Here is a 16,194-nt window from a genome sequence, read left to right as displayed (position 1 = left end):
CACCAGGGAGGTGGCTGTTCTGGTCCCTACTTAGGAAGACGGAGGCAAAGAAATCGTTAAACATGTTAACTTTGCCATCTGGTGTGACAACCAGGTTTCCCATGGCGTCCTGCAAGGGCCCCACATTACCCAGGACCTTCTTTTTACCCCCTATGTATTTAAAAAAGGACTTATATATTATACCTTGCATCACACATACAATAAAACATGCATTTCTTAATTTGTATATACTGGTATACAATTTTGTATGCATGCGAATGAAGTGTGTATAAACATTTTACATACATACAGCATATATATGCATCTCTATGCAGACTCGCACACAAAAGCGCTATCCTAGCAAGCATGAAATCAGCAACCAGAGTGCAGAAAGAAACTGAGAGATACAAAATAATACAAGAAAATTATTATTTTGATTAAAAATAAAGCTCTTCCAAAACCACAGAATCTGACTGAAATAAATTCACAGGACCCCAAAAAATTACCAAATAAATATATATATATATATATTTCTCTGTTTCCAATTAAATTAGTAAGTTCCTACAATGCAGCTGCAATACCTTGTAAAAAGTGGTTATATACTGTTTTCATAATGCACTTATATTTCCTTTATGTTTATGGTATGAGAAGACTAATCAGACCATAGAACACTGGGTATGAGTACTGGCCATTTCCTAACATTATATTCCTTTAACATGTACATTTACTGTAGAAACAGAAAAACCAAGAGCTCTATCTAATGTAGCTTTTGGTGGCAAAAACATTCTGCATGTTAACATTTGGTATGTTTATCAAGCAAAACATGGAAAATGAAGCTATGAGAGACAAGCGAAGAAGGAACACACTATTGTGGAAGGAAAGAGAATGACAACAAAAATAAAATCTAATAACATAACAATAAAAAACAATAGTGCCTGCCTGTGGGCCATATCTTGCAGCACTGGTGATCGCAGATGGGATATCCATTTGTAGAGGAGCAGGACCTTTAGAGTAATTAGAAATAGAAGCCGAAATAACTGAAGGAGGCATTGCAGAGACAGGGAAAGGATCATTACGAAGAGGAAGCCGAAGCTGCAAGGAAAATGAAAATAAATGAAGAAAGCAGTTTCAAGTAAAACAGGACCACAGCAAATAAGCCTCCCAAATATGCTTTATTTGGCTTGATGCTTTTGGTAAAAACTATTGCATGAGTTAGGTATACTAAAGCAGAAAAAGCCACACACACATATAGTATCTACACTTCTTTTTAAAACCTGTAAGACTGTGCAACACAAGAAACAACAGGATGTTCTGTATCTATACAATTCCTACAATAAGGAATGTTAGTTAGCCTGTAGCTGCTGCCATAACAGAAACAACCAACAAGAACAGCAGCCTACAGCCTACCACTTAAGTCTCGCAAAGTTTGACTTTTGCACTAACCAAGCATTTCAGAGCACTGCTATTTAGCTTCAAAGCACATTAGTAAAAGTCATAACAAGTATATTTACTAGGTAAGCCTCAGGTGATTTCAGAACATGATTGAACCACATAATAACAATTTTCCATTTTTTGTGGATTCGGCCAACAGAACTTTAGGTTTAGTCAAGAAATTACACAGCTCTTCTACTGAAGAAATACATCTGAAAAAGCAAAACAAAAATAAAAAGCCCAAACCTCCTGAGTTAAAATTTAATGTGCTTAGTTATAAGTGACTTCACAAGTTGAATAGTGCAAGTGCTTCACCATCATTTGTGCCAAGCAGTGTCAATTGTTTCGCATTATCTAGGGAGCTTGTTTTATTACATATTATTTTACTTAAATTATAAAGACAGATTAAAAATGTTAATTTTGTTTTTCTCAACTGCCCTGAGCCTCTTCAGGGAGGGTCACACACATCAAATAAGTAAATCTGGAGAGCTAGATATTGTCTATTTGTGCAATTCTACAATAATTCAGTAGATTTGTGCTGGCCTTTACTAAGGCTAGGGACCGAAGTTACACAAACTGGTATAACTGATCAGAAACCAGTTCAAATCCATAACACAACAGAAGTTCAGTGCACATAAGCCACTAACAAAATGGCTGAAACTGGTTTAAGATAAACCTGGATAAAAGTAGTATCAGACCTAACTGATTTTGGAGAAATCAGTTTATTGAATTTCTGTCCCAGATCCCCTCCAGATTCAAGATCACACAGAGTCCCCCAACATCCCAGGATGCTTTGCACCTCCCTGCATACCCACACTCACAGGGGGCCAAGCCTAGCCTTCCCACAGGACGTCTGCTCCAGCTGAACAGGGAGGTGTGCTCTGGTGCTCCCAGGTTCTGGCCTGGGCCACTGCAAGAATGTGACTGCATTTTCAGAATCAAAAGTGAATGTCTTTTCACTTGCTTATCAGTTCAATCTATGCAGCTTCGACTAACCTGAGAAGATTGAATCAATTCAGCCTCAGGCTTTCTGACTGTCTGTACTTAGCCTAAGTGACTGTTCCTACTTTTGGTTTCTATATCCTCAGCTGAACTACCATACTTTAGTTTCATTGTTCAAATGATTATTTTTTCTGGGTTTAAAGCAGCCCATAGATCTCTAAAGTGTACACAGATGGAACTACTGTGGAAGAGTGAGGCCAAAGACTCACAAGGAACATCACAGCACCAGATATTGCTTTTATCCACTCTGAGAACACTAATGGATTTCCACTAGAAAATTAGTAATCATCACTGTGTAGAGTAACTAGCTGATTCTAAAACTCTATTGTGGGCTATGAACAGGGATCCAGGTTTTTCATTTCCCATGGGAAAAACAAAGAACACTTCGGATTTTACCTTTTACCAGAGCTAAACACGTATTTTTCATTTTACCCATGGATTTGCAGTTTTGCAACGAGCTCTCTTCAGGCTGACAGAGTTCCAGCCTGCTGCAGGCTGGGAGGGAGAGAGAGGAGGGCAATAATGCAGGGGGCGCCATGTGCACGTACATCAGGGGTGGGCAATTATTTCAGGCAGAGGGCCGCTTACTGAGTTTTGGCAAGGCATTGAGGGCCGCATGATAGGCAGCTGGGGCAGATAAATATAAATTTTCTAAAATTTTTTAGGGACTCCACAGGCCAGATAGAATGGCCCGGCAGGCCACATCTGGCCCGCATTTTGCCCACCCTGACGTACATGTACATGGCCCCCAGGGAGCCAAGAGAGCAGATCCTGCAGGTAAATGGGGGGGGAGGGGTAGAGGCCCCCATAGGGAGGGAGGGAGAGAGTTGGGCAGGGCTGAGGCTGGGGATGCTTCCCAGCTGGGCAGTGTCCCAACAGGAAGCAGCACAGGACTGCGGGGGCGGCAGCGGCAAGGCCAGCTCCCCACTGCTGCACATGCTCCTGGAGGGGGACTGCCCCCCCCCCCATGTCACCCAGATCTGTACATATGGTGGGCTACCCGCTGCTGTGTGCACTCCCGGGGCCAGGGGGAACCTGTGCCCCCCAAATCTGTGCACAGGGTGTGGGCATGGACTCAGGCTGCCTACTTCAGGCTCAAGTTCCTGCCCTGCTGCCTTTCCCCAGAGCCTCCACAGCCCAACATGTGTGATCTGGCACTGCAGGGCAAAGCAGAGCCATGCAGGAAAGCTGCTTGCTGCTGAGAACCCCCACAGCTGAGCTGGGGGAGCAGGAGCACCCACTTTACCTCTTGCTTACCTCCAATATGAAAACTTCTGGATGGAGGGTGCAAAAACTAAAAAAAAAAGTTTCACCTGTTTGACAACCTGCATCATATTTTCAAAATAGCCTAATAGTCTCATTTTCATAATGGAATTTTGGCTTCTAACTTCCTAACTAACACTTCTGAAAACGTTACTGCTTGTATCAGTTTTGTTCTGTTTCACATTATAGCCTACAAGAATAGACCTGCTATATAGCAAGTTATTACATTCAATTTATGAAGCACACCAAATCAGCTGTACTGGTAACTCATACAGTTTCTTTTAACGAAAAAAAGGGGAAGGAATGGGGAGGGGGAAATAATTCCCTATCACATACTGAGCCAACAGGACAGATTTTCCGAGACTGTAAAGCCCTACAACCAGAGTTTGCCAGGTTAAATTAAAGTAGTATCATCCACTGACTCCTAACAAAACTAAGGATTGTTTTGTTTTTTAGAATTTCTCATTCCTACATTACTTATTTTGCATAAACCAGAAGTAGTAAACATTCCTTATTAAAAATAAGGTTAGTTAAAGTTAATTCTTCATGACCATGTAGAAGAGATGAGCAGATCTAGCAAAGTGACTCAAGAGGACTTGAAGTCAGGAAGTATGCTTCAGCTCAGACTCCTCTGTGCAAACAAGTTATTACCCCTCAATTTTTTTTTCAATGAGGAGGTGCTAAAGTCCATGCACAGCGTGTCCATATTTGCACATAGTTACTAGGATTGTACATTCATTTTGGCTGCTGACAGACGTGGGGGGGGGGGGGGGGAAAAAAAAAAAAGCGCTTTACCAGAAGCAGCAGCATGTTAATTCTACCTGGCTCCACAGCATCCATATAGACTGTGCACTGCACCAGGGCTGGTTGGCACTTATCTAAAGCCAATTCAATTAGTTATTAAATAAAAAGCACCAACACCCCACCCCCCAAAAAAAAACAACCCATCTATACAGATGTTGGGTGAACTGAGTCCAACTAACACAATCCTTCTTCTAGACATGCACTGGATTTGGCACAGGGATGCACCAAGTTTAAAGCAAAACACTGGGGGTTTTTTACATCTGTGAGCAGCCTTAAAGACCTGAAACATCTACCTGCGTATAAGCTGGCTGATTTAGCTACAGTCATAATAGAACAAATACAGGTACTTATTTAAGGGACTACATGGCCTCATTGCAACACAGTCCTCTTTTCATCTGCCAAATGGGTACAGTATTTATCACTCAGCAAGATGTTACAAAAGTATTATTATACTCCTACCTGCAGTAAAACCGGGGGGCAGGGGGGGAGGGGGGGAGGTGAGTTCACAACACTATTTCAAATGTCTGTAGAAAAAAAGTCAGCAATATATAGAGGGAAGAAGGGAGAGAAGGAAGGAGGGAAACAAGCAACAATTTTTGAAGAGTTCCAGCTAACAACAGCTGCCAATAACCTTGTCCATATTTATGAAGAATAGTAATCATGCTCACTTAAATTTTTATACAGTCTACAAAGAAAAATACCACTAATTTCTAGGAGAATCTTAGCATACCCCCCTGCAGTGCATCTTAACCCATCTACCTCCACATAGCCTAATTTTTACTACATTCTTGTCAACCGTAAAAAAGTTAAGTGGATAAAGATAATTGAGCAGTACAGCTGTGTCTGTCATCAAGCGAACAGCTTGAAGAGTTTTACCCAAATCATTTCCCTACAAATATTTTGACAGTAGTGATCGAGCTAAAGAGATATACAGAATCATAAACTGTACTTTAATTTCAACATTTCAGAAATAGGTTGATTATAATATGGAAATGCTTAGTAAAAAGAACCATTATGATAGTTACACCTTAGGGATCTATGATGACAAAAAAAATTAGCTTGTGTGGCTCCTGCCTGTGGAAACCAAAACTGGTTTCCCATTTCACAGCTACACAGTTGTTTTACTGTTCTTCAAGGGGTCATACTACTCCTTCAGCATTGTATAACAGAGTATTAGGCATTACATATGACAGTACAGTTCTTGGACTGCCTCAGATTTTCAGTCCCTAAAATTGGGTTCTGCACCACTCATCTCAAATGGACTAATCCACAAAACTAAAGCATTGGTTTCTCTCTCATCTGGACATGAATGGATGGGTCATGCAGAATTCCATGTCCTCCAACCAAGAAATCCCAGTGGCACAGACAGGAAGGGAAAGTTAGAAAAAACATGCTTTTTCAACTGATGCTCATTAGGCCTCTCCAAAGATGCTGCATCATAAATCAGAGTGATAGCATCTGGGGAAATCTCTTCTCTTACAATTCGGAAAAAAAAAGGATTTATACACCCCATCCAAGGACCATTTTCACAGCCTGCAAGATGAAGTAACACCAAACACTGCAACAATATCTGATGGTTGAGCAAGGCTGTATAGGAGAAGTTTGAAGAGTGGCTTGATTGTCTTTGGTATATCTCTCTAACAACCATTTATTACCTATCGGGCTTCACTATTAGGTCCAAACAAATCTAAAAAGTCAACTGGATTTTTTTTTTGTTTGTTTAGTCTTAAAGAGCTAAAGTGTAAACTTAAAAAGAAGTTACAGTCAAAATCATAAAACTCAGCAATCTAACCAAGTACAGTGCCTCTCCTAATTTCAGCTATACCATATCCATTATGGATTTGTCATTATGATGCAGAAATTGAGTAAGCATAGCCTGCCCTTAGAATTAGAAACATATTGATTTTCTCTTTTTACATTTGCTTGGAAGATGCATATTCCAGATGGTTTTGAAACTAGTCAAATATAAGTTCTAGTTTCTTTTTAATATGCCCTCCTGGTCTACTTTTCCATAGTACATCCGCCTATTATTTCACTGCTACATTTTTCACTAAACCACTGGGATGCATTTTTACCTTTGTACCACCTGTTGATATGATCTTAAGATTTTTTTCCTTCCACTCTGAATATCATCTCCAGCTTTAGTTTAGTGCCATCTGTTATACATCTCAGGACTCCTGTGCAGCAGCAGCATCCGCCGCCCTTCTTTTCATAGAGTGATCATTTGGATATATGAAAATCCCCTACTGAGTTTGTATAATTTGGAAAGCATTACACAACCACAAACTACAGTTAATGTTTCTCCACTGACTATTTTACTTACATTTCTTAAACCTGTCTTATTTGCATTACGAGTTTAAGAGTGCTGGATAGAATCAAATCTCTCTTCCTGCTGATTTGGAAGTGAAAAATATCAGGAAGAGAAAGGGGAGAGGGCAAGCTAAATTTTCTACATTAATGGCACTTTATTCAGCAATTGGCACTTTTCTGGTAAGCCCTGTCCTTGCCTCCTCAATATTTATGGTTGGTAACAACCATAAGCTGTTGTCACAAACTATAAAGTAGCTATAGATTTGCTGAACATGGAGAAAGATGACCACATGCTTTTTCCCTTCTGTGCCCATGGGAAAAACAACCCACACACTGCATGAACTTGACTTGGACCAGTTTGAAAGGAAACCACCCATTCTAGCCATCTTTTAATAGTAAAAAAGGAAGCTTCTCTCAAGCCACCAGAACCTTAAAACAGAACCACTTCACATGCAACCACTAAGGCTAGGTACAGACATTCAAACAGCATGAGGTGGATTCGATCCAAGTTACAGGTTTTTCTTCAACTGGTATGGATAGTTTAAAATTGGTAGTGGACAGAATACACATTTGCCCGGGTGGGGGGACCAAAAATCTTAAACCAGGTTCCACCATTTGTAAAACCAGTCTGTGTGCACCAAACTTACGTTCTGTTACAGAAGCAATCAGAAATCTATTTATACCAATAATAGAACAGAAATTTGGTACACAAAACTGGTCTATACCCATAAAAGCATAATGTCTGTACCTGGCCTGAATGTTTTGCTTTTCTTTCTTCCCAGAGTCACACCCTTCATATTCACCTAAAACACCAAAGAAGAAAGACTAGACTCAGCAACACTGAGGAAGGGAAAAGCATGCATAATGGTACCGCACAATTCTAAGTAGGCTAAGAGCCAAAAAGACATCCCCAAACAGTTCAAACCAACTTAAAAGCTACTTTGGATTACTAGGACTGACAACTGGTAGGAAACGATGCACTCTATTCAATCGCCAACACATTCCCTTTGTAAAGTGGGTCCACTCTAAAAGGGAGTCTTCAAGTGCCCCATGGAGTAGCTTTATGCTGTTGAGGTAATGCAAAAGCCACCACAGACAAGGGTGAAGAATCTGGTCCCACAGGGGAGGCAAGGATACATCTAGGACAGTAGGTTCTCTTTAAATCTGAGACGTTGTTGTGCATATACAAAATAGGAACATTTCCCAATCCACAGTTCAGTAACATACAGCGTGTATACTTACTAGACCATTTTGCACTGCCACTGAATTGGGAGAGTTTCCAGCACAAGGCACATCACTGTGGCCTGATGATCCATGCATGGATGCAATTTTATTCTCATTCAGCTGTTTATTTAGCCAGGAAATTACTACAAGGAACAGCAAAAGTATTCATAAAATGCATGTTCAGCTCTATCTAATAAGAACTCTATTTCTGACTTGTCTCAGAAATAAAAAAGTGAAGTCAAGTATGTCAGAGTAACCGAGCAATACCACATGACAAGAAATTCATTAATTACTTTGAGGCCAATGCCAGCTGTGATAATTTCAAAATAAAATGGCATTACAGTAATTTCAGGGTAAGTGGGCTCCCAGGATAATAGTAATTAAATGTATTTGGTCAAAAAAAAATCTGTATTACACACACATGCATACAGAGTATTCATGAATGTGAAAATCTAAATCCAGGCTGATTCAAAAGATGTCAATTAAATTGGAACCTTTCATGCAGGGCTGAGCACCTAGCGCGAGGTAGCAAGTAGTCAACTCCCACTGAAATCAAGTGTTCTGTATTTCCCAAGAGCAGCGTCTTCAGTGAGGTTGGGAGTGATCAGTTAAGCTCGTTATGAAGGTGTCTTGTTTTACTAGGTTTTATTAACTGTAAGGGTCTTAGTATACTTTTCTTTCCACAAGTATTTACTCTTAAAACCTTCAAGTTAAAGGTTTTGTTCTAGATTCTGGTCTTTGGTTTCAATGCAAGTCTAGAATAGCTTCACTAGCACAACAAAACAACCAAAGTAATTCATGTACAGACATGCACATAAATTCAACATCTACCTTTTCCAGTTTTCAGCTCAAGTTTGAAAGTGGTCTCAACTCATAACGTAACAGTGAAACAAAACTGAAGTGAGTACAGAATACAAATGTTCTGAATTAAAACCCCAGGAGCAGATATAGCCTCAAATCTGAAATGTGCCTTTACACTCCTTACCATTCTCATTAGTTTTCAGCAGTTGTTTACTTTCCTCCAATTTCTGAACAAAGGTGTCCAGCTGCTCTTGTAAGTTTAAGGCCTAGAAAGTATAATGGTTTTAAAAGCGTAAGTGAACCCAAACCGCTTAAATCTTCACAAAGGGCATATCAAGAATAAAACTTATCATCAAGAAAAAGAAGTGTGCCAGGGCTAATACTAACTAATATTGTTCCTAATCATGCATTCTTCTCCATAACAATCAATATGATAGCCATAAAACAGGTTGCAAGTTTCAAAACTATGATAACCTGCCCTCTATGAAGTTATGGTAAAATCTTGCACACTACAGGTACATTTTAATTAACTTCTTTGTATTTTTCTATGTGAAATAGAAGTCCCAAACTGTATGCTTTTTACCTCTTCCTCTTTTTGTTGAAGAGCCTGTTTCACATTATTAAGCTCCAGCCTCTCCTTTTGCAGGATTTGCTCCCTCTCTCCTAGTATTTTTTCCTGTTGCATTGTCACTGCATTTTTTAACTTCATCTTCTCCATTAATTTCTTCATCTCTCCCTGGAGCTTTTTGATAATTTCATTAGCCTATAAAAATAAATACGATGAATGATAAAAACGGTAGATAATACTGAACAAAACATTTGCAAGAGTCTTACTTTTAGAAGTTCCTCAGAAATGGACTTCACAGTTGTTTCAAGCTTCCCAATTTGCAACTGCTTCTTCTCCAGAGACTCTTCCAACTTTTTCTGAAAGGGAATTTTGGATTAATGACTAGCCAGTGTCAGCATAAACCAAAGCTGAAGCTTAGTGACACTGATGAATGGAAGGCTCAGGGGATTAGTAACAGGACACAAAGCATTTTATTTCTAGGTCACTAACTAAAACGCAGTGACGCTTGACAGGCTATACAGAAGTACCGGTTTATAAAATTCACACGAGGCCAGTGCTGTTAACCGATGACAGCCCAGTCGAGAAGGGACCTACTCAGAATAGCATCCCTACTGGCTATCTCAAAATAAACGGGTGACTTCCTGTATTTTTTCCAAATCCAAAATGACTTTGAAATCTGTTGCAATTTTCCACTTCCAGAATCTAATGATTGGAGAGTTGTCTTAAATTTCATCCTTCTCCCTGATGCTGCAGGAAAGCTGCAGCACAGGGACAAGTAGAAGCAAAAAGGGGGGAAGCAGGCAGCCTGCCCACACCCTTTGCCTAATCTCCCCCTTTCATTACTTTCCCCATTGATCTAAGCCCAGGGGTGGCTCCAGAGCCACTCTTGCCCCAAGCTTCAGGGAGCCTACGGCAGATTTCAGATTTTTCCTTCCTTGCCTGGTCCCCCTCCCCAGCTGGCCAGGAGCAGTTTTGATGGAAGAGTCTGTACATTGCAGTGCTCCCTGCATAGCTGCTCTCTGCAGCAAGGGACAGGAGAGTCTCTGGAGCTCCCCCATGCCTGCTACAGCTGAATCAGATTCCAGCCAAGAGCTGAGAGGGGCTGTTCCGTAGGAAGCCCAGCTGGCTGGAGATCACAGCAGCAGCTTGAAGATTCCTCTTTCCCTGCCTGGCTCCCAAATTGCACAGCTTTTTTTTTTTTTTTGGGGGGGGGGGGGAGAGAAGGGGAGGGAAAGGTGGGGCAGGGAAAGAACAGATACTGATAACAGGAAATCTGCATGCTGTTAATGCTTTCCCTGCCCCAGCTGGGCTCCCAGCACAGCCGCTTCTTACAGCTACCTGCTGTGATACTCAATTCTAAGATGAAGCTTTGTTTTCCCCATGATAAATGGGGAGAAAAGACAACTCATCTTGGAATCGAGTAAAAATAGTATACAAAGACATGACAATGAAAAGTCATCTTAGAAGTTCTCTGTATCCAAGTTAAGGTACACTAGCAGGGTCACATATGGAAATATATAAAATACTGCTGCTGCCTGCTCCATGAAGGGAACTTCAATTTCCAGAGCAATCAATTCCTTCATGAGCACCAAATTCAAATATACTTCCATTTTAGAAAGTAAAATTAAACCTGAAGTATTTAAAATGTTTTCAGAATGTGTGCTTGACAGTTCTACTTCTCCTTTAAGAAACTTTTGAAATATTAAGGAGGTGTATCAATGCACCTGCATGTGGACGGACATATGCTAACAAAAACAGGGTTATGTAAAAAAAGCAAAAATCGTATTTATTATGACATTTCAAAGCCTTACTCTTAACAGTTAAACATAAGAGAAACATCTCCAGTACGTGCAAGGTTACATATATATGGAAGAGTTTTTGAGAAAGGAGCTGCTATTCCCAACCTTGTGTTCTTGAGTACTTTCACAGACATCTGTGGTTCTTATCACTACTTGCTCTTTATCCTTCACTTCCTGTTCCAGGACAGCAATGTGTGTCCTTAGCTGGTTTAATAATTTTTCCTTCTCATGACACTCTGCATCAAGAGTTGAATTTTCCCTTTGAAGAGAAAGAACTTCTTGTTTTATCCTCTGATATTCCTATTAAATTAAAAAAAATACAGCGAGAAAACAGAAGAGGGCAATAAGTTTTGGCTTTACAGCACTATGGAAGAAATTTAAGATGAGCAACCAAAGCAGTTCCTTTGGAGGACTGGAGAGCTGTAGCTGAAAACTAGTGAAGAAACTGCAGGGGTAAGTTCACTCTGGAGTGGTGTGATATACACTAGTGTAAGCCCATTCATCCCATCATCTCCAATTTTATTAGAGAATAAAGTCAATTATTCCACAGTAAACTTGTGCATTTGCACCCTCCTCTCACTGGCTCAGGGGGTACTTTGCAAAAATTCCTTATGCTTGAAGAAAGTTTCACTTCATTCTGAGGCATTAATACATTTATACTTTGACTATAAGATCTTAGGAACTAGCACTGTTTTTTTGGATGTTTCTACTGCTACACAAATAAATAGTATTTTCTTAAGTTATACTTTTGCACTAGTAATGATGTTAGGTTGTGTTGTTTGGGGTTTTTTGTTTTTTAAACAATCCCCAATTATGTGATGTTTTTGCAGCTGAAGAACTGTCTGCCGCTATTTGCTGTAAATTGCTGTTAAAATTTGGTTTTCATTTGTCAAGTCTGTCTTTTTTTCATTAGGTGTGTATACATATTAAAAAGAGATTTGTTCAGAACTTTTGCATTCTGTGTTTAATTAAACCATCTTTTGCCTTTCTGTCAAAAGCACCATCACTTGTGACCCTTCTGTGTAAAGAGGTGACACATAAAAGTAGACATATTCAAAGTTAATATAGCAAACTGGCAAAGTGCCAATATTGCTACTGTGCTAAGGGAAGCTGTGGGCGTAGACTAGAGCTTGGAGAAAATTGCATACAATTTGGAAAGCAGGTAAAAAAGCAAACAAACAAACAAACCATGACAAAAATTATACTGCAACTATGATTTATAATTCAAAACAGTAATTTTCTTATTAAATCTCCTTTTACCATGTAAACAAAGATCAAAATATTCTAAAATAAAAAGGACCGCCTATGGAGTAACCAGTTCATTTAGAGTGAATTTTGTTCTACAAAAATGGAAAAAACAAACAAATGATCCCTTCCCTGCCCCCCACCGCAAATAAAAACCCAAACAAGGTCTTGATTCCTCTGCAAATGACAGTTCTTCTATATCAGCTTCAGAATAACTGTAATCTATGTTGTCACATTCTTTTGGTTAGTTTTGCTTCTTGGACAAGTAAATGCTTGTGAAAAGGGAAAAAAAAGATTTTCTTACTAATTGCAAACAAGTCTCTTTCTGCTCAATTAAAATTTAAACTAAGTGGAATAATTGTACATATGGCATGCATAATAACTACAGAGATAACATCCTGTTCAATTCACTGTAATGGAAATCTACTACTCTTGCTAATAGTATATAATAGCACCAAATTAAAAGAACTAAATTAAAATAGCAGGTAAAAATGTGGTGCCTTGAACATCTCATGCAATGTGGGGGTTGGTAGCAAGGAGACTCAGAACAAACATTTTTCTGAATGGAAGTAGCGTTGCTATGACCTTCATAAGCACTGACCTTGCCGTCTTATTATATGCGGTGTTACCATTCTACCTTAAAAGACCGCACAATATAAGTATTGGGTTTCTCATTTGGGTGCACTGTTATCTATAGCACAGCATGGAGATTTCAAAATACTAAATTAAGGGTAAGCAGAGTCTCATGAGCACTAGAAATTGAAGCTCTCTAACCTGAATGTCACACAGGCCACAGACAAGCATTATGTGTGTGTCAGGAAATACACCCCTTTCCCCAACACAAAAACCAAAGGCATCCGAGAATTGTGCGACAAGACAAGATAGTGATTCTGCCACAAACTGTTAGCTACTTCAAAAGAGCAGCTTCTTGGGAAATCAAAGTGTTCCCCCCCCCTTTCCCAAGGGGCAGGGAGAGAGGGAAAAAGTTGCTGGTTTTCTGATAGGTACCCTGAGCTCGTGGCAGGATAGGCTAACACTACTGCCGCCTCAGCCCAATCCCAGTTGGACAGGAGCAGGCAGTCAACGACGCTGCCCTGGACCCAGGGGTTATTGCCTGCCTGGTGTTCTGGCTTGAAAGCAGGTTCCCCCCTAGTCCCATCACTGTGCAGCCATGGCTGCTAAAGCACAAGTTCCCCAACACCAGCAGGAAGCAGTGTTGTGGCCATGGGCTCCAGGAACAGCCAGGTACCTGCAGGGCTGGGGTTCACCAACCAGAGTTGCCCCCCCACACTGCAGGATCCCTGAAGACTTCCCCCCCACCCCTTTCAAACAGAACTAGGGCAGGACTGGGGAGCACAGGTACTGTTCGAAGGATCCCCTTACCCTAAATGTCACCAATGATTCCCAGAAAGCTAGCCCTCCCCTTGCTCCCCCTTTTCTGCACACTCTGCAGATCAGTAGGGAGGAGGGGAGCTCACTTTGGAGGCATCTGGGGACTGCTCCAGCCATAGGGCTGGAACACCTGGACATTTCCCTAACTCCCCTCACCCCTCTCTCACCATGCTTTGCTAGTGCTAACAATTTCTAGAAGTGCTATTTAGTGCAAGAGCAGCTGCTCGCTAACATATTCTTAAGGCTGCTAAGTGAATGCTGTTGCAATTATGCGATAGTGAAGTTTACCCTTCACAGTCCAAAACCCTGGGGACTATGATCATCAGAACCTTAAGCAAATGTTCAATATAATTAAACAGATGAGGACAAAAGAATCACCATAACCTATATAACATGCAGCTGTGGGTAAGCGCAACCTCACATGCAAAGGTAATGGTGTGCATAATATGCTATGACATTCGGACAGGCATAGACGAAAGCTAGTCCCTAAAAGTCTTTTAACTGAACAAAATCTTTAGATAATATTTTAATTAAAAAATACTGACCATCTTCACATAGAATTCAAAAGCTATTTACTAAGAACGTGCTTTCACAGTCAGAGCAGTTTTCCTCAATCTCCTCCTACCCACCTGAAATGGAAGTTTCTAGAAACAAATAATCAGAAATTGGGGGGCAATAAATGCAACACATAAAACTTCGTTTTCTTCCTCCTCATCACCCAGCCTTCTCTAAGGACCATGGTGTATTACATAAAGCAAGGGTAAAACAGAAGTGGAAGGGAAGGGAAAGATTATTTTAATAGATTTATCTTCCATAGCTTTCTGAAGGGCAAAAGTAACAAATCACATCTGAAAGCTTTCATAGTTGTTAGGGGCTAGAAGAGACCTTACAGATCATCAGGTTCAGCTCCGCTGCACTTGGGCACGAAAGACTGCAGGGATCAGACGACCCCAGAAAGATGGACGTCAAGATGCTTTTTGAAGATCGCCAGGGTGGGTGACCACTTCTGAGGGAAGCCTGTTCCAAACCCTTGGTACTCAACTTGCAAACAAGTTTTTCCTTATGTCTAGTCTGAAGTGATCTTCAATCAGCTTGTGCCCACTATTTCTTGTCCTCCGCTGGGAGGCCTTGGTGAACAGATGCTCCTCCAGGCTCTGATGTACACCCTTGATATACTTATAGGCTGCCACCAAGTCCCCTCTGAGCCTTCTCGTCTCCAGACTGAAGGGTCCCAAGTCAGCTTGGGTCCTTCAGCCTCTCTTTGTATGAGCTGGTCCCTAGGGCTAGGGACAAACATTACACAAACTGATTAAAGTGATCAGAAACTGGTTTAAACCTGTACACTGAACATCTGTTCTATTACATAAACCACTTTGAAAATGGCCGAAACTGGTTTGAGATAAACCTGGCTGAATGTTGCATCAGACTTAACTGATTTAGCTCAAAGCATTTATGCAATGTCTGTCCCAGACCCCTTGTTGGCTTAAGTTAAACCAGACTCCCCCAGCATCCCGGCATGCTCTCTGGGCTGCGTTGGGCTCTCTGCTCCCCACTCCCCCTCCCCCCCGGCCAGAGCTCCAGCAGACTTGTAGGCACAGAAGGGTTTGCTGGCTTCCCTGTGCCCCCCTCTCCCCACCATCTCACCACTCACTGCTTAAGCCTCTCTGCCATAGTACGGACCATAGCCAGCACGTGGTATGCTAGCTAATGCAGTATAAAGCTCCAGCAGAGACTGCAGACACAGCAGTCTGTCTGGCTTCCCCCTGCTCTATCCTCCACCCCCCCCCGCTGCTTAAGCAGGAAATCCCCCCTCCCATCTCCCACAGCACAGACCCCAGCCCCCAAGTACCCTAGGCATATGGTATGCTAGTTAATGCCAAGAGGTGTCTGTGTGTATGCGTCTCTCTCGCCAATTTCACTGGGGCAGGCAGACAGAACAGTGACTGCTTAGGGCTATTTGAAGCTAATCAACAGGTCAGCCAGTAAGCTATTTAATAAGTCTGAAGTAAAAGAGAGAGGCCATTGTTTTGCTAATCGGGTGATAAAGACTGTTATTGCTATCAGCCTTCAGCTGGCTTGCTTACCCATTAGCTTGCTGCAGGCAGTATGACAAAGCAGGGAAGGAGATTGAAAAGCTCCATATCATCAACAGATGCATGCATTGCACTGTCCCCTCCACCCCTTGCCTCAGAGTGCTAGCCCAAACTGGGGATGGCAACACTCCCACCCTTTGAGCAACCAGCAGGGAAAATCCTGGGACCATGGAAGTAGACCTCCCTAATAACAGCTGGTCCTGACAACCTGCACCCCAGGGTACTCAAGGAGCTGGCGAGCGTCATAGCCCAGCCCCTGGCACGGATCTTTGAAAACTCCTGG

General features: G+C 41.3%; 1 protein-coding gene across 1 annotated transcript in view; it reads right to left on the bottom strand.

Moving 5' to 3' along the window:
* LOC109323259 (spindle assembly abnormal protein 6 homolog) overlaps nucleotides 1–16,194 on the bottom strand; it is a 46,351-nt gene that overhangs the window by 7,898 nt on the left and 22,259 nt on the right. Inside the window, exons 9-14 of the mRNA XM_019554709.1 lie at nucleotides 11,287–11,481; nucleotides 9,649–9,738; nucleotides 9,398–9,577; nucleotides 8,999–9,080; nucleotides 8,032–8,156; nucleotides 919–1,071 (exon numbers count right to left, since the gene is read on the bottom strand). Coding sequence (XP_019410254.1) covers nucleotides 919–1,071; nucleotides 8,032–8,156; nucleotides 8,999–9,080; nucleotides 9,398–9,577; nucleotides 9,649–9,738; nucleotides 11,287–11,481 — 825 coding nt within the window. The remainder of the gene's footprint in view (nucleotides 1–918; nucleotides 1,072–8,031; nucleotides 8,157–8,998; nucleotides 9,081–9,397; nucleotides 9,578–9,648; nucleotides 9,739–11,286; nucleotides 11,482–16,194) is intronic.

The sequence above is a fragment of the Crocodylus porosus genome, unplaced genomic scaffold (assembly GCF_001723895.1).
Source record: "Crocodylus porosus isolate Cpor-Errol unplaced genomic scaffold, CroPor_comp1, whole genome shotgun sequence".
In the NCBI taxonomy this organism is placed as follows: Eukaryota; Metazoa; Chordata; order Crocodylia; family Crocodylidae; genus Crocodylus; species Crocodylus porosus.
Note: the sequence above shows the minus strand (reverse complement) of the source record. Positions and strands in the feature narration are given on the sequence as shown.